The sequence below is a fragment of the Corvus moneduloides genome, chromosome 8 (assembly GCF_009650955.1).
Source record: "Corvus moneduloides isolate bCorMon1 chromosome 8, bCorMon1.pri, whole genome shotgun sequence".
Lineage (NCBI taxonomy): Eukaryota > Metazoa > Chordata > Aves > Passeriformes > Corvidae > Corvus > Corvus moneduloides.
The window spans coordinates 26954180-26971746 of record NC_045483.1 but is presented as its reverse complement, the minus strand read 5'-3'; the positions used below and the strand labels follow the sequence as shown (position 1 = coordinate 26971746).

At 40.3% G+C, this 17567-nt stretch overlaps 2 protein-coding genes across 2 annotated transcripts in view; both read right to left on the bottom strand.

The window, feature by feature from the left end:
• Nucleotides 1-1902: 1902 nt before the first annotated feature.
• C8H10orf53 (chromosome 8 C10orf53 homolog) lies at nt 1903-3352 on the bottom strand. Its single transcript, XM_032117134.1, has 2 exons — nt 2975-3352; nt 1903-1964 (listed from the first exon to the last, which is right to left on the bottom strand). Exons 1-2 carry the CDS (start codon nt 3315-3317, stop codon nt 1903-1905), a joined length of 405 nt encoding a protein of 134 aa, XP_031973025.1. The 5' UTR covers nt 3318-3352.
• Nucleotides 3353-7881: 4529 nt separating this feature from the next.
• Nucleotides 7882-17567, bottom strand: part of CHAT (choline O-acetyltransferase) — a 31635-nt gene continuing 21949 nt past the window's right edge. The window contains exons 13-15 of the mRNA XM_032116939.1: nt 14578-14640; nt 11509-11646; nt 7882-9837 (exon numbers count right to left, since the gene is read on the bottom strand). Coding sequence (XP_031972830.1) covers nt 9586-9837; nt 11509-11646; nt 14578-14640 — 453 coding nt within the window. The 3' untranslated portion in view covers nt 7882-9585. The remainder of the gene's footprint in view (nt 9838-11508; nt 11647-14577; nt 14641-17567) is intronic.

Sequence of the window (17567 nt, the reverse complement as noted above, 5' to 3'; positions counted from 1 at the left end):
CAATTTGGTCATAATATTACTCTAAAGCAAAGTCAGAGCAGTTGCCCTCAACTCACGCTTGTCTTGAAAGCTTGCTGTTTCAAATCTGAAGTTTTGTGTTCCTCAGAGCTTGTTTGTATTAACTCCAGCTAAACATGTTGATCTATTAAGGCTTAATATTTCCCTGCAAAACTGCTGTTATTTGAACTTGGAGGTATGTCAGATATGTTCTCAAAGTGTTGTTAAAGAGGGCACCAAATAGAGCAAAATTAATCCACTCAACAAAAAACCAAAATAAAACAAAAAAATCTACCCCAAGACTAGTCACACTAATGAGCTTATCTCCTTGCAGTGTTTCCAGTAATGTTCACAGCTTTCCATGCTCAGGAGATCTGGGGAGTTTAGTTTGCTATTTTTGGGAGTAAATCCTGCCCAGAACTAGCATTATTTAAACTAATTTAGTCTAATTAATTTGCATTTACCTAAGAGACCAATAAACAATTTACTGCCAGAGCAGGAAGCCATTTGTTGGTGTCCCAGTGACAAATGCAGCAGGTGGGTTTGAGGAAGCCCTGCCTGTGCTGGCAGCTGCACTGGAGCTGGGTTATGGGCAGGACAACCTGCTCAGTAGTGGCAGGGAGGGTCAGGGTGACAGCAAGGTGTCCACAAACTTCTGCTGTCCAGGGCAGGTGCTGAAACCCAGTTTACTGTCTGTGTGAATGCTTGCTGCAAAAAGTGCTCCTGGCCAGCTGTGCCAAACTTAATTGTATTGATCTTCTCAATCCAGCTCAGTCTGGATGCTCCCACTTTCTAATCTTGTTTTATCAGAGTTGTAGAATGCAGAAATGTTTCAGTCTTCTACAGGGACAGTAGAATTCCTACTTTGCTCAACTTTGACTATTGCTTTTCTTACTAAAGAATATTGGTTTAATGCCTTTGTCACCTCTAGGGAAGGGGACTGAATCTGGACATAGTGTTATTTTGACACGCTTTTGTGTTGGATCAGGGTTATTGTAAATGTGGTTTGCTGTCTCGCTGCAGATTTCAGCTGGTAGAAGATACTGAATGACAGGTTCTCTTTGGGTTTTGGTTTTATGCTGGGCAGCCTGCTCTCCTGCAGCCCTGCTGGAAACTGCAGCTTTGCTTCCTGGTGCTCCTGGGCCTCAGCAAATCCTTGTGTTTCTTGGCTCAAACCCCTCTGTTAGTATAGAAAGATTAACACTTCCTTCTTGCATAACTAATTATGGGCCAAACTGAATCTTTCTCAGGGTACCAGCATTCTGGCATATGATTATTTGCAAGCTGTTGAATTTGCCTAAGTGTAAATTGTTTTTAAAATTACATTGAAGTTGAGTGTATGTTGACAAATAAGGAGCATAAATGAAGCCTCTTAGTCTAATTATTTTTGGGGTACCTGGAATATCAGTTGTGATAACACCCAGTCAGTTTCAGTCCTGTCCTTATGGCTACGCCAACTTCTTTCTCTCTACTTTTGGATTCCCTAGGGATGTACAAACATACTCTGAGATGTTTGTCGCCAAGAGAAGAGCACAACTGGTATAACTATAAAAATAAGTATTATCAACTATGAATGACTTTGAAAGTATCTTTTACATAGGAAACTTTATAGAGTTGAAAGAATGAAAGATACCCAGGAGTTTTACTCTTCTTTTAACTAAATTCAAATTATTAAAACTATATACAAATCAGTTCTACACGTATTTGCGATATCCAGGGTAGTAACATCTGACTGGTTCTGGAAAAGGCGCTATATTCTTATTTGGTTGACATGGGGGTATAACAAGATTATCCCGTTCATTAAGAGACCTAGAAGTGTAAAGAACCAATTGGTAATATCTTTGTGATGCAAGTAAATTGCCTGACAGAAACTCAAGATTAAAGGGAAAGTGTCCTTGTGAATTGTTAAGCATTTAACACTGCTTTTCTGGCTTCTTCACAACGTGGATCTAACTTGCCATTACCTCCTAAGGGAGAAAACCACAACTTAGAAAATAAATGCGAGTAAATGTATTTACCTTTTACATTTCTACTTCTTACTCCAACACCTATAGTCCTTTGTGTTCTTCCTCACAGTGCTTGGACAGAGCTTGGCTCTGCTGTGGTTAACTCTGTAATCGGAGATGGATTCAGCCTTGATCTGGAGTTGAAACAGAGCAAGGCATGGATGCAGCAGTGCAGGCCATTCTGCAGGCAGCAGCAAGGCCTGACAGCCAGTACTTCACTGTCCAGCATAAGTCTAGGATTGGAACAAAAGGAATCAGTCTTTTGTTGCAAATTTCCAACTGGAACCTCCCAGTTTCTGATCTGTCTGCCTTGCTTTCAGGAAGATTCAAACCAGCTGGGCTGTGGTGCTGGAAAATCCATTGTCCTTGGTCAGTTTGCTGCTTTTTCTTAACAACTGTCTCCAGTCCTAGAGAGGCTGTTGAAAAGTGGGAAAGGGAGAAGCAGGGGCTTTCAGCCTTTTTCTGCAAGCCATTGGACAGGAGATGAAAAAACTTAAGCCCCAAACTCCTGGTCTCACCCGCAGCAAAGAAATGATGACAAAATTACTCTCTGCAAGGCAACTTTGAAATGGTATTACCTATGTCTTGCTGGAGAAGAGGAGGGGAAGACAAAAAAACCCCACACCAAAAAACAGCAAAGAAACTTAAGGCTCAAACAAAATAAAAATTTCTATTTTGAAAGCAGAGGGAAGCCCTAATACCTCTGTGGACCAAAACTTAGCAGGTTTTCTTGTTGTTGCATGCTGGTGCATGTGGGATGGCCTGGGACAGTGCTCTCCCAAGCATGGCCTTAACTCCCAAGCCATTCTGTGTTCCTGACTGTGCCTTTCCAACTGCCTTGACTATAAAGCAGTACAGAGCTTAAAAGTGTAAATGTTGATGGAACCTGGACTGTTTATGCCTCAGGAAGCACTCGTTTCAAAATGCAAGTCCTTTTGGAGACACTGCAATAAATAAAACTCAGGAGTTACCAAAATCCAGGTCATGGATGTTACAATGAAATACAATCTCCCTATCAACCACCAGGTCTACAGCATTCCAGTCTGTTACCACTTTCTGAATAACGTGATGTCCATCTGCCTTCAGGATAGCTGGAAAAGGGCAAAGAAGCAGTGGCCAGTACTGTAGTTGCTTGGTTTCCAGTGAATTTTGAGTGTATCTAAGTTTTAGCACTTTTGAGGAGGAGAAAAACCCAGTGTTAATGTAGTTAAGCGCCATACAAAACTCCCCACAAAGCCTATCAGCTTTAATCTCTGGCTTCATTATTATTACATTAATGGATCTCCTTTGAATGAAGCCTCCCCCCTCTGTCATTTCTAGGTCTAGGGGTAAAAGGCAAGAAATTAATTTTGTACTTGTATTTGCTATTAACTGGCAGAGCAGCTGTAAGAAACACAATGTATTTATTTGTAAGTACCATAGAATAAGATTAAATTCAAAAGAATTCTCCAATAAGCATTAAGATGGTGTTATAGAACAGCTGGAACATTAAGTGAACAACCTTGATAACCCAATTGTTCATTGACGCATAATTCATTTTTCTTCTACTGAAAGAGTAATTTCTCAGGACATTAAAGACTTGAGATTTTTGTGAAGGTGAGAATCAAACCAGAATGGACAAAATAATCTCTTGATCCACGTATTTTGTTAGATGAATTAGGTGCCTTTTAGGTTTATTATGGTACACTGTATAATGTTAAATTAATCAGAACTGGGGAAATAAGAAAACTGGCTGATAACACAGTTCCAGCAACACAGAAATGCCAAGTACTTGCCCTGGGCACCCCCTAGATTTAAATTTGTTTTAACTCATTGCTTTCTATCGAGCTGTTTTGCAAGGCAGAAGCCTGTACAATCATTCAGGGTCTCACTTTTCCAGGTTTCTATCAGCCGTGTTAAGGCTGTACTGACACCTCAGTTATTTTGGCAGGTGGAGGTACTTTCTCGATCCCAGTTCCACTGTAGCTGTATGATTTGCAATGGTCGGCGTTTCTCAAACATTTAACCTAACTGTGTCCACCTGTGAGAGCTGCTTGCAGTATTTTAATTCAGCTTCCTGAAGTAGGAAAAGTGGCTGAGGAAAGAGTCTGTTTCATAAAGCAGCAAGCCTTCAAGCTTCTGCTGCTGTTTTGCCATCCTCATCAGACAGCTCTCACTGCTTTCTAGGAAGCTTTGATGGCAATCTCAAACAATTAATTCACATTTATAAAATGGGTGAGAGAGATGACATCTTTATACTGTGGGCTCTAAATTAAAAAGTTCACCTGATCAGTTTGCCCAGGTTAGGGCCATGACAAGTACATTGCAATGATCTACCTGCCCCAGTGAAAGAATTAGAATGAGTTGCCAGTAGCCCACATATTGCATCCTATTTGTAAGTTTTCAGTGTCAAGCAAATAGGCATTTGTCTGAGTTTATTTTTTTTTTGAGTGCCTCTATGTTATCTAAAACCTTTAAATTCACAAAACTGTACTTATTTGAATACTTGAGATCATGCGCATGCAGTTTGATTTGTCTTGCAAACTTAGATTAATTCTGCTGGGCAGAAATATTTAGTATTACAGCTGGAGAACATTGGAGCAGAGGAAAAGTGTTGCTCATTCCCTCATAAACAGGAAATAGACTCCACCGGTTCTTAATGAAATGAATGAGAAAAAATTAGCTACAACCCTCCTCTGTGGGCAATACATCACTGCACCTTTAGGTATGGATAGTGAAGTTCTGCAGCACTTGCAAACTCTGTAAAGCCCCGAGGCACTGCTCTTCTGTCAGAGCTGCCGTGGAGCCATTTCAAACCCTGCAGCAGTGCCCCAAGCTGCACAGCTGCCTCGGTCCCTCACCTGAGGATGTGGGAGGTCGGAGCAGCTCTGCTCCAAAACGTGGCACAACTGCCCCGAGCCTGGGGGCACCTGCTGCCTACGTTCTGTTGGCTCCTGGAAATAATAGCTGAGCTGTAAGCAGCAAATGTAACTCTACTCCCAAATACTTCGCTTCACAACATTTGGGTTTTAAATGTTTTCATCTTTGGTTTATGTGTTTATTTCAGTCTGTGTTTTTAATGAGATTTGTGTAACTGGAAAATATATACACACTAATGCAAGCTTATTTTAGCAAACACAAAAGATGGAGGTGTTTGTGCTTTCTGAGGCGCGTTTGAGGAGCAGCCCTCTCCCTTGTCTCACACGTGGCACAGCTGCTGGAGCCCCCTTCGCAGCCTGCCAGCCTTGCAACACCGAGAGCCTTGGGCACAGGGAATCTGTGAGCAGCGACAGGAGCCGAGGGAACGGCCTGAAGCTGCGTCAGGGGAGGTTGAGGCTGGATATCAGGAAAAGGCTCTTCACCCAGAGGGTGGTCAGGCACTGGAACAGGCTCCCCAGCGCAGTGGTCACAGCAGCAGCCTGACAGAGCTCAAGAAGTGTTTGCACAACGCGCTCAGGCCCGTGCTGGGATGGTCGGGACTGTCCTGTGCAGGGCCAGGAGTTGGGACTCGATGACCCTTGTGGGTCCCTTCCAGCTCGTGATATTCCACGATTCTACGTCGGGGCCCCAGCGAGCCGAGTCCCGCCCGACCCCCCGCGCCTCCTCCCTCGGGCAGGGCGGGGTCGGTCCGCACGCCCGGCCGGGACGGGGCAGGGGAGCCGCGGGCGGGGCGGTCCCGGCCTCGGCTCCCTCCCCGCGGCGCCCGGGGGGCTCGAGGGGCCGGGGCTGCCCGGCACAAAGAGACGACACGGCCTTTCCTCTGGTGACTTTTATTTGCGGTGCGGAGCTGCGTCCGTGAAGGAGCTGAATGCGCGTTACCAGTGTACACTTCAGGGCGTATATATCGATATAGACAGATAAATGTATTTCAGTAGAGACAAAACAGAACAGGAACAACATGTGCTATAAATACACATTTACATTTGTCATAAATATATACTTTTTTATAAAAATAAAAGTATCACTAAAATATTTCTCTGTCTTCTGTAACTCACGCTGTGTTGTCACAGCCGTGTCCTGCCAAATTACCCGTGGCACAGGGGCTCTGGCAGCACTCCTGTCAAAAAAGCGAGGTCGGGTTCTTACACCCTTGAAACATCCCTGTTTTGAAGTCGAACGTCTTTTACTTTTGATCACTGTGAACATGGAATTTCATTAAATATTGGCTTTTTAATTTCTGCACCCCAGCACTGCATGTACGTTGGTGTACACCCACGCGGACAGTGAAGCAATTACCTTCTGGAAGTTCTCTTGCAAGGGGTTGTGTGCCCCGGGTCCCACCAAGAGGGCTCATTAAATCATAGCCACTTGTCACATTAATGTAATTACACTTAGTTGGTCAATCAAAATTTTCTCTCTTTTTATACTGAACAATTTATTCCACACTATTCTGATAAGAAACATTTTTAAAGTTTCATGTTTGGTTTCCATAAGTGCATAAAAGCATGTATTTTTAAACTTCATAAATGAACTTCGTTTGTATAATGCAGATAATTTTAAATAAGAACTTAAGAAAACCTATTTCTTGAAATCCTTAATAGATACAGCATGGAATCATACCACATAGGTGTAGGGAATTCTGTCCACTGAGAAGCAGTACAGTCCCTTGTGAAGCTCCTGCTGTCAGACGAGCTTGTAATGCTTGTGAATTTTTATCCATCTGTAATTTAACCAGAACCCTCCAATTTAAACAGACCTGAACTGATCCTGAAGGTTCTTGCACAAAGTCAGGTACCTTGCAGATAGTTCTTTCAGCACAGGTAATGGCAGAGGTAAAGCCTGTACGCAAAAGGCTTCCTCTGCAGGGACTGAGCTCGTCAAAGCTGCTCCTTTCAGAATTTCAGGCTGAACACTAAAACCAGATCAGTAAGGTACAAGTATGAAATGGTTAGCTAAATAAATAGGAAGTATGGGTGGTCACTGGTCCTCAAGTAAAATATAGTCAGTATTTCCACCACTAGTAGTTTCCAGAGCTGGAGAATGCAAAACACCTGTTACAGCAGCTGTAGACAACTAAGGGGCTCTTAATGATAAATTGGTAAAAAATATCAGGTGTGGGTGTAGATCCATCCTGAGTTCTCAGTGACTGTTGAGCACAGTGTCTGAGCTACTGTTAAGATTCCAGATGAAAAAGTAAAATGAGAAACAGGTAATATTTGCAGGTAACTATCAGTACTTAGGTAACTAGGAATACAAAATAAAATTATATATTTAATTAGAAGAATATCAATAAATTATTAAATAACTATTCACAGTATTTTTATATGCTTAAAATACAATTATAATTTTAAGCATATAATTCTACAAAAAATCTGCAGTGCTACATGTATTTTAGAAATGCAGAATGCTTTTGTAGTGAAATGAGGCAAAGCAAAATTATGGGAATGTTTCAAAGTAATTTTCATAATTATAGCACAGGAACAATTTAAAGTTTTATTTTGGGCAGTGTATTCTTTAAGCAAACTTTTGGTCTGGCTAAAAGTTTTCTTGATTTTTGTCTATGTGTTTTTACATGTTAAGTTTTAAATTAGATTAGATGTTAGGAAGAAGTTCTTTATTGTGAGGGCAGTGAGGCACTGGAACAGGTTGCCCAGAGAAGTTGTGGATGCTGCATCCCTGGATGTTTTCAAGGCCAGGTTGGATGGGGCTTGGAGCAACCTGGTCTAGTGGAAGGTGTCCCTGCCCATGGCAGGAAAGTGGGAGCAAGATGATCTTTATGATCCCTTCCAACCTAAATCATTCTATGATAACTTTGGGGCAGCTTTTATGCTATAATACTATTTATGTAATCTAAAACCAGATTTCATCTTTGATTTGAACCACAGCTCATGGAGTAATAAAACATACATATTTTTCAGTGAAATATACTAACTTTAAAAAAAATTAGCCCAGCTCTTAATGTCTGTAAATCATCATAATTTACTCCAACATAGCTGCTAATTGATTACCAGGCTCACTGTGCTTTCATATATGGGGTTGTGGATATTCTTTACCCAGCAGACTTCTTAATTGCATGTATGCAACTCTTAAGAGGCAGTAAAATAATCATGGATACACAGAATCTCCTGAATCTCTATCTAGAGTTCTTAAACAGAAATGTATCTGCATCTCTAGGTTATTGCACTAAATTTGTTCTGCTTTTAGGCTTCAGAGTGCTCAAGCATGTGATTGTTTGGTCTACAAAGGAAGAGAGAACACCTCCAACTCTCCACAGGCAAGGAAGCATTCCCTGGCGAGGCCTCAGAGTGTGCTCTAGCTTGTGCAGCATGGGATCTGCACTGGAGTTTGGAAATAAGTGTCTTCAGTCAGTGAGTAAGTTGTATTCTAACAATGATAACTGCACAGCTTTAAGTAAGGCAGCATATTTCACCTCATAAGAAAGTAACTGAAAATATCAGTCTTTGGAAGGGTTTGTAGGGAATGAAACAGATAATGAGAAAACACTCATATAATATGGGAATTACCAGCTACTATATTATTTTCCTGGTTGAATTTACTGTATATTGCAGAATATGATACCCTATATCTGCTATTAAAAAATATAAAATATAAATCCCTCCAAGTGGGATGATGCAAAGCTGATATGAGTACCAGTACTGGTATTTATAACTCCAGCTTGAAGACTTCCTTATATTGCAAATTTACCTCTTCATTCTAGTTATTGCTCTTTGATTTTGTATGGTTGCATTCACTCTCCTGCTAGTCACAGTGACTAAATGAATTCCAATGCAAACAGAAAAGGCCTTAAGTAGGACTGAATAGTACTTATGTTTTGTGCTTTGCCACTCTGTCAGGCTGGATTTTGCTCACTGATAGAAAGAAATAGTTAAGTCAATTCATTAGGGACAAAATTCTCCCTGTTCTCTGTGATGGATCATGTCTCCAATATGCTGCTTTCAGAACAGGACTGTGCTTGAGACCAGTGCAAACCAGAATAAAGGCTAAATTATTTCTGCAGCATTTTTGAATTGGGGGAAACATGCAAACGCTCGTGTTATCTTCCTAAACTCTGTGGAAATGCACAGGGGCCACTCTTTTAAAAATAATCAGTTTTTTCTTATATGGTAAATAGACTGGTGGTATTAAATCCTCTTCATGCAAATGTTTAAGATATAATGGTATCAGCCTATTATTTACAGTGTTACTCTCAAAATTCCCAATAGGGGAAATTTCTTCTTTTCTTTACATGCAAATCTTGTAGTAATAGATGTGAATATTTTAGAACTACTTGCAGGGGATATTAATTAATTGGTGTGCCTTCGTATTTAATTTATGTCATATATAAACTTACTCAATTTTTTAGGTGATAAAATGGCACAAGCTAATTATGGTTAGAAATAGTAGTACAACACATACTTGTATGACTTCCTCCTTCAATTCAGCCAGTGAGACCAAATCTTTTTTTCGCTGATTCTCAGGCAAGAAATGGTAGATTTAGTACACAGAGTTGTAAATGTTGGCAACAATGAGAAACAAATGACATTTTGGTTCTACACTATTATAATTACTAGTACTATCCTGCCTTTGAACAACTATGTCATATTTCTTCATAAGGTGGATTCAGGAGGATAATTCCCACAGCCTCTTAGCACTGGTGGTCACTCTACAGCTGTGTGGCTGCATCTTGTTTAGCAGGTGGCTTTGCTGTAGTAGAACTGCATTTGATGCACAGATCTCTCATTGCTAGGAGACTATCTTCCACAGCTTTTGCAAACATGTTTGAGGAGGTTTCCTTACATTCTTTAAAGCTTGAGATGCAGAATAATATATGCTCTGGCTGAGGGTTGTAACATGCCCCATATCCATTGGGCACCACAGGCCCATAGCAGCAGAACATTTCCATAGTAGTTGGAACCTGGTTGCAGGGAGAAGGGAAGGAGTGATCTCTGATTAATCAGGGCACCTGAAATCAGCTGCTTAGGAATTAGGAAAAAGAGAAAGAAATTCTACAAATGCTGGTAATGTGGTGAATCCAGCCTTGTGGAGTAGCACTACCTTCAGAAGTCCAGACCTGGAGATGATTTACCTTGGAAGGCAAAAGCTGATCTCAGTATAGAATTTGGTTGCTCTGCTTGTTCACTATGGTTTAAAAACTGGTATAGTTTGAGGTGACCGTAATGCATTTGCTCAATTTGTATAGATATTTAAAAGCTATAAGATTTGTTGTTGATAGATAGGAATTTTATGTAATCCTTGTACATAAAATGGATACGTAAAGCTTCTCTAAGGTTTTTAATTTCTTAAGGTTATTTTAAACTTGTAATGTGAAGACTGCACTAAGTTAGAGAAATTAGCATTGCCCATTTCTAATAACAGTTTATAATTGTGACGCTGTATAAAAACACTTCAGTGCAACTAGGCATTCTATTAGACCCCAGTTTAATCATGGCATAATATGGCAGTGCAATACTTTCTCTTGCAGAAAATAAAAGATGTGTTAGAAATCTATAAGTTTCAGACTTTGTGTACATGGGCCTTCACAAATGACATTTGCCTTTTTAATGGTGTAGAACAGGCCATTAGTTCTGCTAATAGAGCCATAGAATTGTCAGATGAATTTGCTGTGCAACAGCCGAAGGCCATAAAGCTATTCAGAAGCACTCTTTGCTCATGGATAGTTTCTTGGAGAATTTATGTAGTAGTGTGTTGGTTATATTCACTCATGTCTGAAAGCCTACAAACATTATGACAAGATCAAATTACTTATTAAGGTTTTATGCTGTAGCATGATATTATAAGTCTCTTTTGTTGCATAGTCCCAATCTGTTGCAGCTGGGTTAGCATTTCAGTTAATGAATTCCTACATAGATTTCTTCTTTCATTAGGACTGCTACTACATGCAACAAAACATTTAATTTTTAAGCTGTATGCCATAAAGATGCTTCCTTATTCAGAACATTGAATGTAGGGAGTATTGACTCTTAGAGTATCTTTGTATGTGCAAATAACTGTAAATCTGTAAATGTCTGTACCTGTCTAAAATGTCTGTAAGTCTGTGTTGCATGCCTGCATGGGCTGTTGTCTTGCAGCAAATAACAGAAGGCTCTCAAAGATCTCAAACATAGCTACTTTTAACAGTAAAATTTCCTCATGGCTCTTGGCTTTTAGTTGCTCAGAGCAGCAGCCCTTCTGGCTTGTGGCTGTACTGTCACTGGAGTAAAGACTGCTCACTGGAGCTGTCATCTTATGGAAAGGAGGAAAAGAAGGGGACTGGGAACATATGTAGTTTGGAACTTGAGGAAACTGAGCCATCATGTGAATTTTACTGAGTGTGTTTGTGTGCATTTCCAGAATTTCTGCAAAGGACTTTGGAATGTTGCATATGAAGTGATAACTGTAGTCAGTATTTACTGTGCTGATGAACTGAAACAGGATTGAAAATGTGGAGCAATTTGCAGACTTCTTGATGATACTGCTTTTGTTTGCTTGCCTTTTTTACATTGCTCTCACTGTGAGCTACAAGGTCTGGCAGAACACAAATGAATTATCTTTTGCTTGTCAAGACCAGTGAACAGGAGAAACTCACCTGGCTAGTTGAGAGGATGAATCGATTGCTTGTCAGGTAAGTCTCATCTGTAAATATCTCTGGCAGTTCCTTGTAGTGTTCCCGTGCCACCTCTCTGAGCCCTAGCAGGTGATTGTCTATTGCCATTCCAGTAACAGCCTGTGTACAATGTGATAAGACAACAGCTTTTAACTGAGCTTGGAGGCATTTTGACTATTACTGCCTAGTGTTCTGGTCAGAGATGAAGAACTTGGTTTGAGTGAGGTAAAGCCTGTAATGGCCAGATATTACTCTGAGTATTTGCTGAAGATCAATAACTAGAAATTAATTTGGTGCTCTGAAGATGTAAAAATTAGGAAGGAGACAGTCTTGAGATGTACTATGTGCTGATGTTATCTGTGTGTTCGTGTCTCTCAGAGCTGAATATCATGGGCTGGGCTTCTAGAGATGCTGAGGGGAGCCTATGGGACAGCAGAAATTTCTAAGCATGTTTTGGAATTTTCTGTACATCATTTGGATTATGTTTCAAAGTGGAGGGCTCCAAAACACTTCCAAATTGGAGCAAATTAATCTTCCATTGCCTTGCTGCCTGCATCTCCCTCTGGCAGTTAAAGCATATGTCATTCCATCGAATTCAGAACCAAGGATCTGGTAGGTGTCTGCAACAGGCTTAACAGAATAACAGATTACTGGCAAATCTGTCACAGGTGTATGAGCAAACCCCACTGCTTGAGAAAACTGGGGTTAGGGACACAGAAGCAGCAGTGGCGGCTCACAGGAGCTGCTGCTGAGCCTGCAGCAAGTCCCTGCCATCAGCTGCCTATGCTCATGTCTCTGCTCTGTCCAGCTACATAATGCTCTAGACTTGAGGCATTTATTAGCTTTAAGAGCCTTGCCCTACTAGTAAATGTGATTGAAGATGGCTAAAGGGATCAAAAGTCAGCAGTGGGGGATTGGCAGACCAGGATAGTTAGAGTTTTGTTTCTTTAGGAAACCAAATGAAAATTTGTTCCAACCACACAGGAATTGCCTCAGAGAAGTAAGTGTGTTCAAAATCCTTCAGTCTAGGTTTGTTCTTGCAGGTAAAAGCACTGATTTTGTAGACTGACCTGTAGCTCTTCCCTGGTCCAGGCTGAAGTCATGTAGGAAGGAAATGCTGAACTAGAGACATTCTATTGCTCTGATAGCAGAGCTGATACCCCTGTGGCACAGGACCCTTGTAACAAGGGAAACGAACAGCCTGAGAGAAGGCAGGATTTAAAAAAGAGCACAAGCTTGGTTTTCCTCTTAAGGATTAAAAAAACGTAAAAGGAAAGCACAAGTTTACTTCTTCTCTTACGAGGAGAATAATTTTAACCACTGGTAAGTGCCTGAAGCAGGGGGTTGGGAGTGCATAGCCTGGTTTGGCTTATTAAGAACTAGGCACCCATTGGTTAAAGGGCTATTTGTTCATCAGCCCAGACAGAGCAAGGATGCTCACAAAAATGTAGCATACATCAGGGTTGTGTTTACGTTCTTTTTCCCATACAGGGAAACTGACTTGATAATCAAAGGAAATATTTTGCTATCACACAAGATTTATAAGGCTGTTAGCAATGACATTTTTGCAACATAGATCAATGTCATGTTTGAAGAGAGGCCGAGACGGGCTAACGAAATAAACTGTGAGTCAACACATAGGAAAAAACTGGGCTAAATTGAATTTCAGAGCTCCACATTTAAGATAGCAATGCTACTAGTAAGCCTTAACAAGGGGAAATAAAATCATTAAATTGCTTTTTGTTTTATGAAGTAGATTTTTTTTTGTTTTCCTTAGGAGCTATTACATTTCAGTCTGTTACACACAATTTAGTCAGACCATCTAAGTCTTATCCAGAGTTTAAAGCCACAATGATTACATTTTGCTATTCTGAGAAAGGAGGGGGAGCTTGGTGAGTAGAAGTACCTGGAGAGCTTTTTAAATTTAAATTATTTTTCCAACAGCAGTTTTAATATTTTCCCATGAGCTACACTGGAGGCTGAATTTTGTAACAGTTTCTGGATCTGAAATGACTTGGAGGGGAGAAGTAATGGACTTTTTTTCTCTCACTTTTTTTTTTTTTTTTTTTTTTTTGAGAGCTGTTGTACAGAAATTCCATTGGTTGTGACCTAGTAGGCCTGCAGTATGTTGTGTTCATTGTGAGGTTAGCCTGAGATGGTTCAGGTGAGGCAGTTGCCCTGAAGTAAGACTTGACTTCACTTTACAGAATACGTGAAGTCTCAGCTTCTACGATGTGGGTTCTCAGCACAAGGCTTGAAACACAGAATTGTTTTTCTTCCCTGCTTCTTCTGCTTCACAGTCCCGCCTGAAAGCAACACTTTGCCTCTCCAGTGCTCTGAATATACCTTTAAACCACCTCTGAAGGTGAATGATTTCTTGAATATTATGAATATCCAAAGAGTAATCAACAATATGGGTTTATTAGGCAATGGTCTGAGGCAAAACCATAGGTAGCAAATTCACTTATCGTAGCTGGTTATTAATATTTATTAATTTCATGAGTGGTATGACTAAGTTTATAAAACAAGTCTGTGCTTTGTCTTGGCACAGTGGGATGTAAAACATTACCCAGACTGAAGTGTCTCATTTTTAATCAACAGAAAATGAGTCATATTTGATATTAAACTGATTTCTTCACTGGAGGGCATCTCTTCCTTTTATTAGATGCTGCATTCAGGTCTTTAAAAGAAAACTTACTATAATAATTCCTTCATTGTTAATGATCTTTATTAGAAATGGCACTTTGGAATACCAGAATATATCTTCCAGAATACCAGTCCATCTGAGGATCAGGTTCCAGATAGGGACCTCTATCCTCTAGTGAAGAGAAATATAAGAAAATGCATAGATGGTTAGTTTTAGGGTTAGGTTTTTTTAGTTGAGGTTAGTTGAATATGGCTATTTGGGCCATTAGAAATGTTCGTAAGTGTGACTTACTTTCCTATTTAGAGATACCTACATTTTTCTAGTGCTTAAATAGCTAATGACTGTATCTTCATACTTTTCTTGAAAAAGCTGACTAGTTCTTACTCAGGCAGTGTTTTACTCACCAGAACAGAGTAATTAGTCTGAGCTGCAATTGCATCCTTAAATCTCTGCATCTTCTCAGAATCCTGTTGGGGTAATCAGAATATATGTATTATTGAATAAACTCTCAAAGAAATAGCATCTTCCATCAAAAAGCAAGGAGCTCAAATGTCCTTTGCTCTTGGCTCAGGTGTAAGCACTCTGATGAATGAACAGCCACACCAGTCAATGTCCTGATCAGCACAAGCACCTGGCTGTGCAAGGGTTGAACAGGATTATTGGTGGTGGTTTGTTTGAAGTCAAGAAAAAGCTTGCAGTTCCTTTTGTGGATTCCTTCCATGGATTTTGGGGGCGTAGATTATTACCAATAGAATCACTCTGTTTAGAGCAGGGAAAATAATTGCCTAGTGTAATTCAGTGTTTTCAAAACAGACAGGCAGTGTATCTTCTCCAGAATGGTTTATCTAGACAACGACAGTGACATTAATGAAAGCCATTACTGATGTTTTACTAGCCAGTCAAAAAATTACTCCTGTGTGTGAAAGGGCATCTACAATTTTCCAAGGCTGCTCTACCCTCCACAGATACCTCACATTTCAGATAACAAGCTAGTAAATTTTGACTCCTGTCAAATGGCAGCGTTTTATATTAAGGGAATGATCTTAAGAAATGCTGCACTGCTGTACATCAAGTCCAACACTGAAACTTTGGGAGACCCTGAAACAGCCAAAATGACTGGGTCTCCAGATAAACAGGGGACCTTCAGCTCCTATGGACGATGAATGATCTTTTGAACAAAGAATTCATTTCAGAAGCAAGTCAAGGTTACCATCAGGGACCTTCAAAATACAAAGTCTGATATTTTTTCACAAGGCTAGAGCTAGGCCTTAGTTCCCTTGTAGAGATTAAATTACCAAATGCAGTCTTTAAATCTGATTAATTTACAGCTATTCAAGCAATCTCTAGTGTCAGTAGCTGCTGCTTTTACAGCAAGTGTCGAATGCAATATTTCTCCTGCTGAAGAATCAATCTGACTCAATCAATCTTTGGTGACTCTTCAAGCTATCATTTGAGGATAATTTTTATTTGTATCAGAAGGAAAATGTTTTTTAATTGGATTTGAATTAATGGCTATTAACAAACAATATTTTGGGGAGTTCAAGGCTACTTAAACCAAGTGGTGCATCTCTTTGTCCAAAAAAAAAAAAATTAACCCTTTCACATTCAGAGCAATTCATAGGTCCGAGAAATCACCTTGGAATAGTATTGTATTAAATTAATTTTCTAATGTTTCTGTGATACTAATATATATATGTAGTTTTGAATGGAAGTATGAAACAAAGATTTATTAATGTCTGTTGGAAAGACCAATCACAGACCAGTATAAATGTCTTTTGTATCTCTCGGTGGAGAAGAGGCCAGGAAAACGATCAGTGGATTCGTTCACGCTATGATTACAGGTTTTCCAGGGGAAATGAAACCATTATTCCCCCTATTCTGTAGGACCAAGGCATGCAGTAGAAAGATATGGGGGCTGAGACTGAGCTGCATCTAGACACACGTGGCATTCTTCAGCTTGCTTGTGTGAAACAGTACACTTTAGGGTGCTGTGAAAGGGCAGCATGATCTCAGATTTGGGTGGGAAAAAGGTGAGAAATGCTGAAGCTTTGGGAGAGCTGCAGAAATCAGTAAGTGTTGGAGGAAGGAAGGAGGGAAGAGATAGTTGCAAGGAGCTAGAAGGATCTGTTGAAACAGCATTGTAGGAGCAGGCTGGCTCCTCCCAGGAGCACAGTCAGTGTGCCACAGCATGGGGTGGAACTATGCTGAGTGCCCAGGTGTGGAGAGGAAAGTGTGCACAGACAACAGGAACTTCTCATGAAATGTGATGAGAACTGTCTTCTCCGACAGGACATTAATAACAAATAACAACAGCCTCTTCTTGCCTGCTGTGTGGTAGTCACTATTATGTGCAATTGTATGGTCATAATCTGCCGTGAATTACCCACTCAGCAGAGGGAATTATTTCAGGTTTTTTAAGTTACCATTTTACCATGGAACTTATTTAAGCTTTGTTCATCAGGAGCTAAATTCTTAACCTTAAGGAGATTGAAGAAGCAGTGGATTAAGGGAGGACTTCTCTGGACAAATTTTCATCATCCTCTGGGACGTTAGATCTTGGTTTATAATATTTCATTAATTTACACCTAATCTACAGCCCAGCAATGCTTCTAGCAATGTTATGCTAAATTCTAAAGAATAGCCACGTGGGTTGTTGCCACTGGAATGGGCTTACTGTGAAAAATAATCTATATTGTGGCAGCATTTTGCATCTAAGCAGCCACCTGGAAATTCGCTGTACAGCAGCGCAGTGCGGTGGGTGGAAGTGGCACAGAGACATTGAGGGAGGCTCTCCAGGGACAGCGGGAGGGACAGGGCACAGGGCTGTTTGTGCAGCTCTGCTCTCAGCTGTACCTCTTTACATCCCCATCTACTCTGTACAGCACTCATGCTTCTGGCAAACAGATGGTGGTGTCTCAAAGAAAGGCAATTTTAATTTTTCTTTTTGCAGTATGATATCAGGACAGTTCAGAGAGTTGTTTGGTTAGCTTGATGAAGTTTTTCATCATTAAGGTTCAGCTCTCTTGAGGATCCTATAAGACTTAGTCTATTTGGTAGAAACATCCCTTTAAAACAAAAAAAAATCAGCCAGAACATATCCACATATCCAGAAATGAAAGCATGGGAATTACATCACATATTGCAGTCTGCAGCAGAACTAACCACTGCAGGAGACCTGCCAGGAAATTCCCCTGGTGTGGCAGTTTAATGATCCTGAACTTTGCATGTTCAGCCTAGATCTCTCCGGGGAGCTGAATTTGGATCTGATGATAGAACATTCATAAGACAGTACTAAATCTAAAATCAGATATTATGTTTCTTATAACGTCATGTTTAGGCACCTCTGAATCTTTTGGATGCTTAAATAAAAATAAGGGAATATTAGATTTAGCTT

Bases quoted from the DNA above. Each gene is read 5' to 3' on its own strand.
- C8H10orf53 (XM_032117134.1), bottom strand. From the start codon at position 3,317: ATGACAGAGGGGGGAGGCTTCATTCAAAGGAGATCCATTAATGTAATA. The intron at 1,965-2,974 runs GTAACTCCTGAG...TTTCTCCCTTAG, and splicing joins CATCCATGACCTGGATTTTG to GAGGTAATGGCAAGTTAGAT.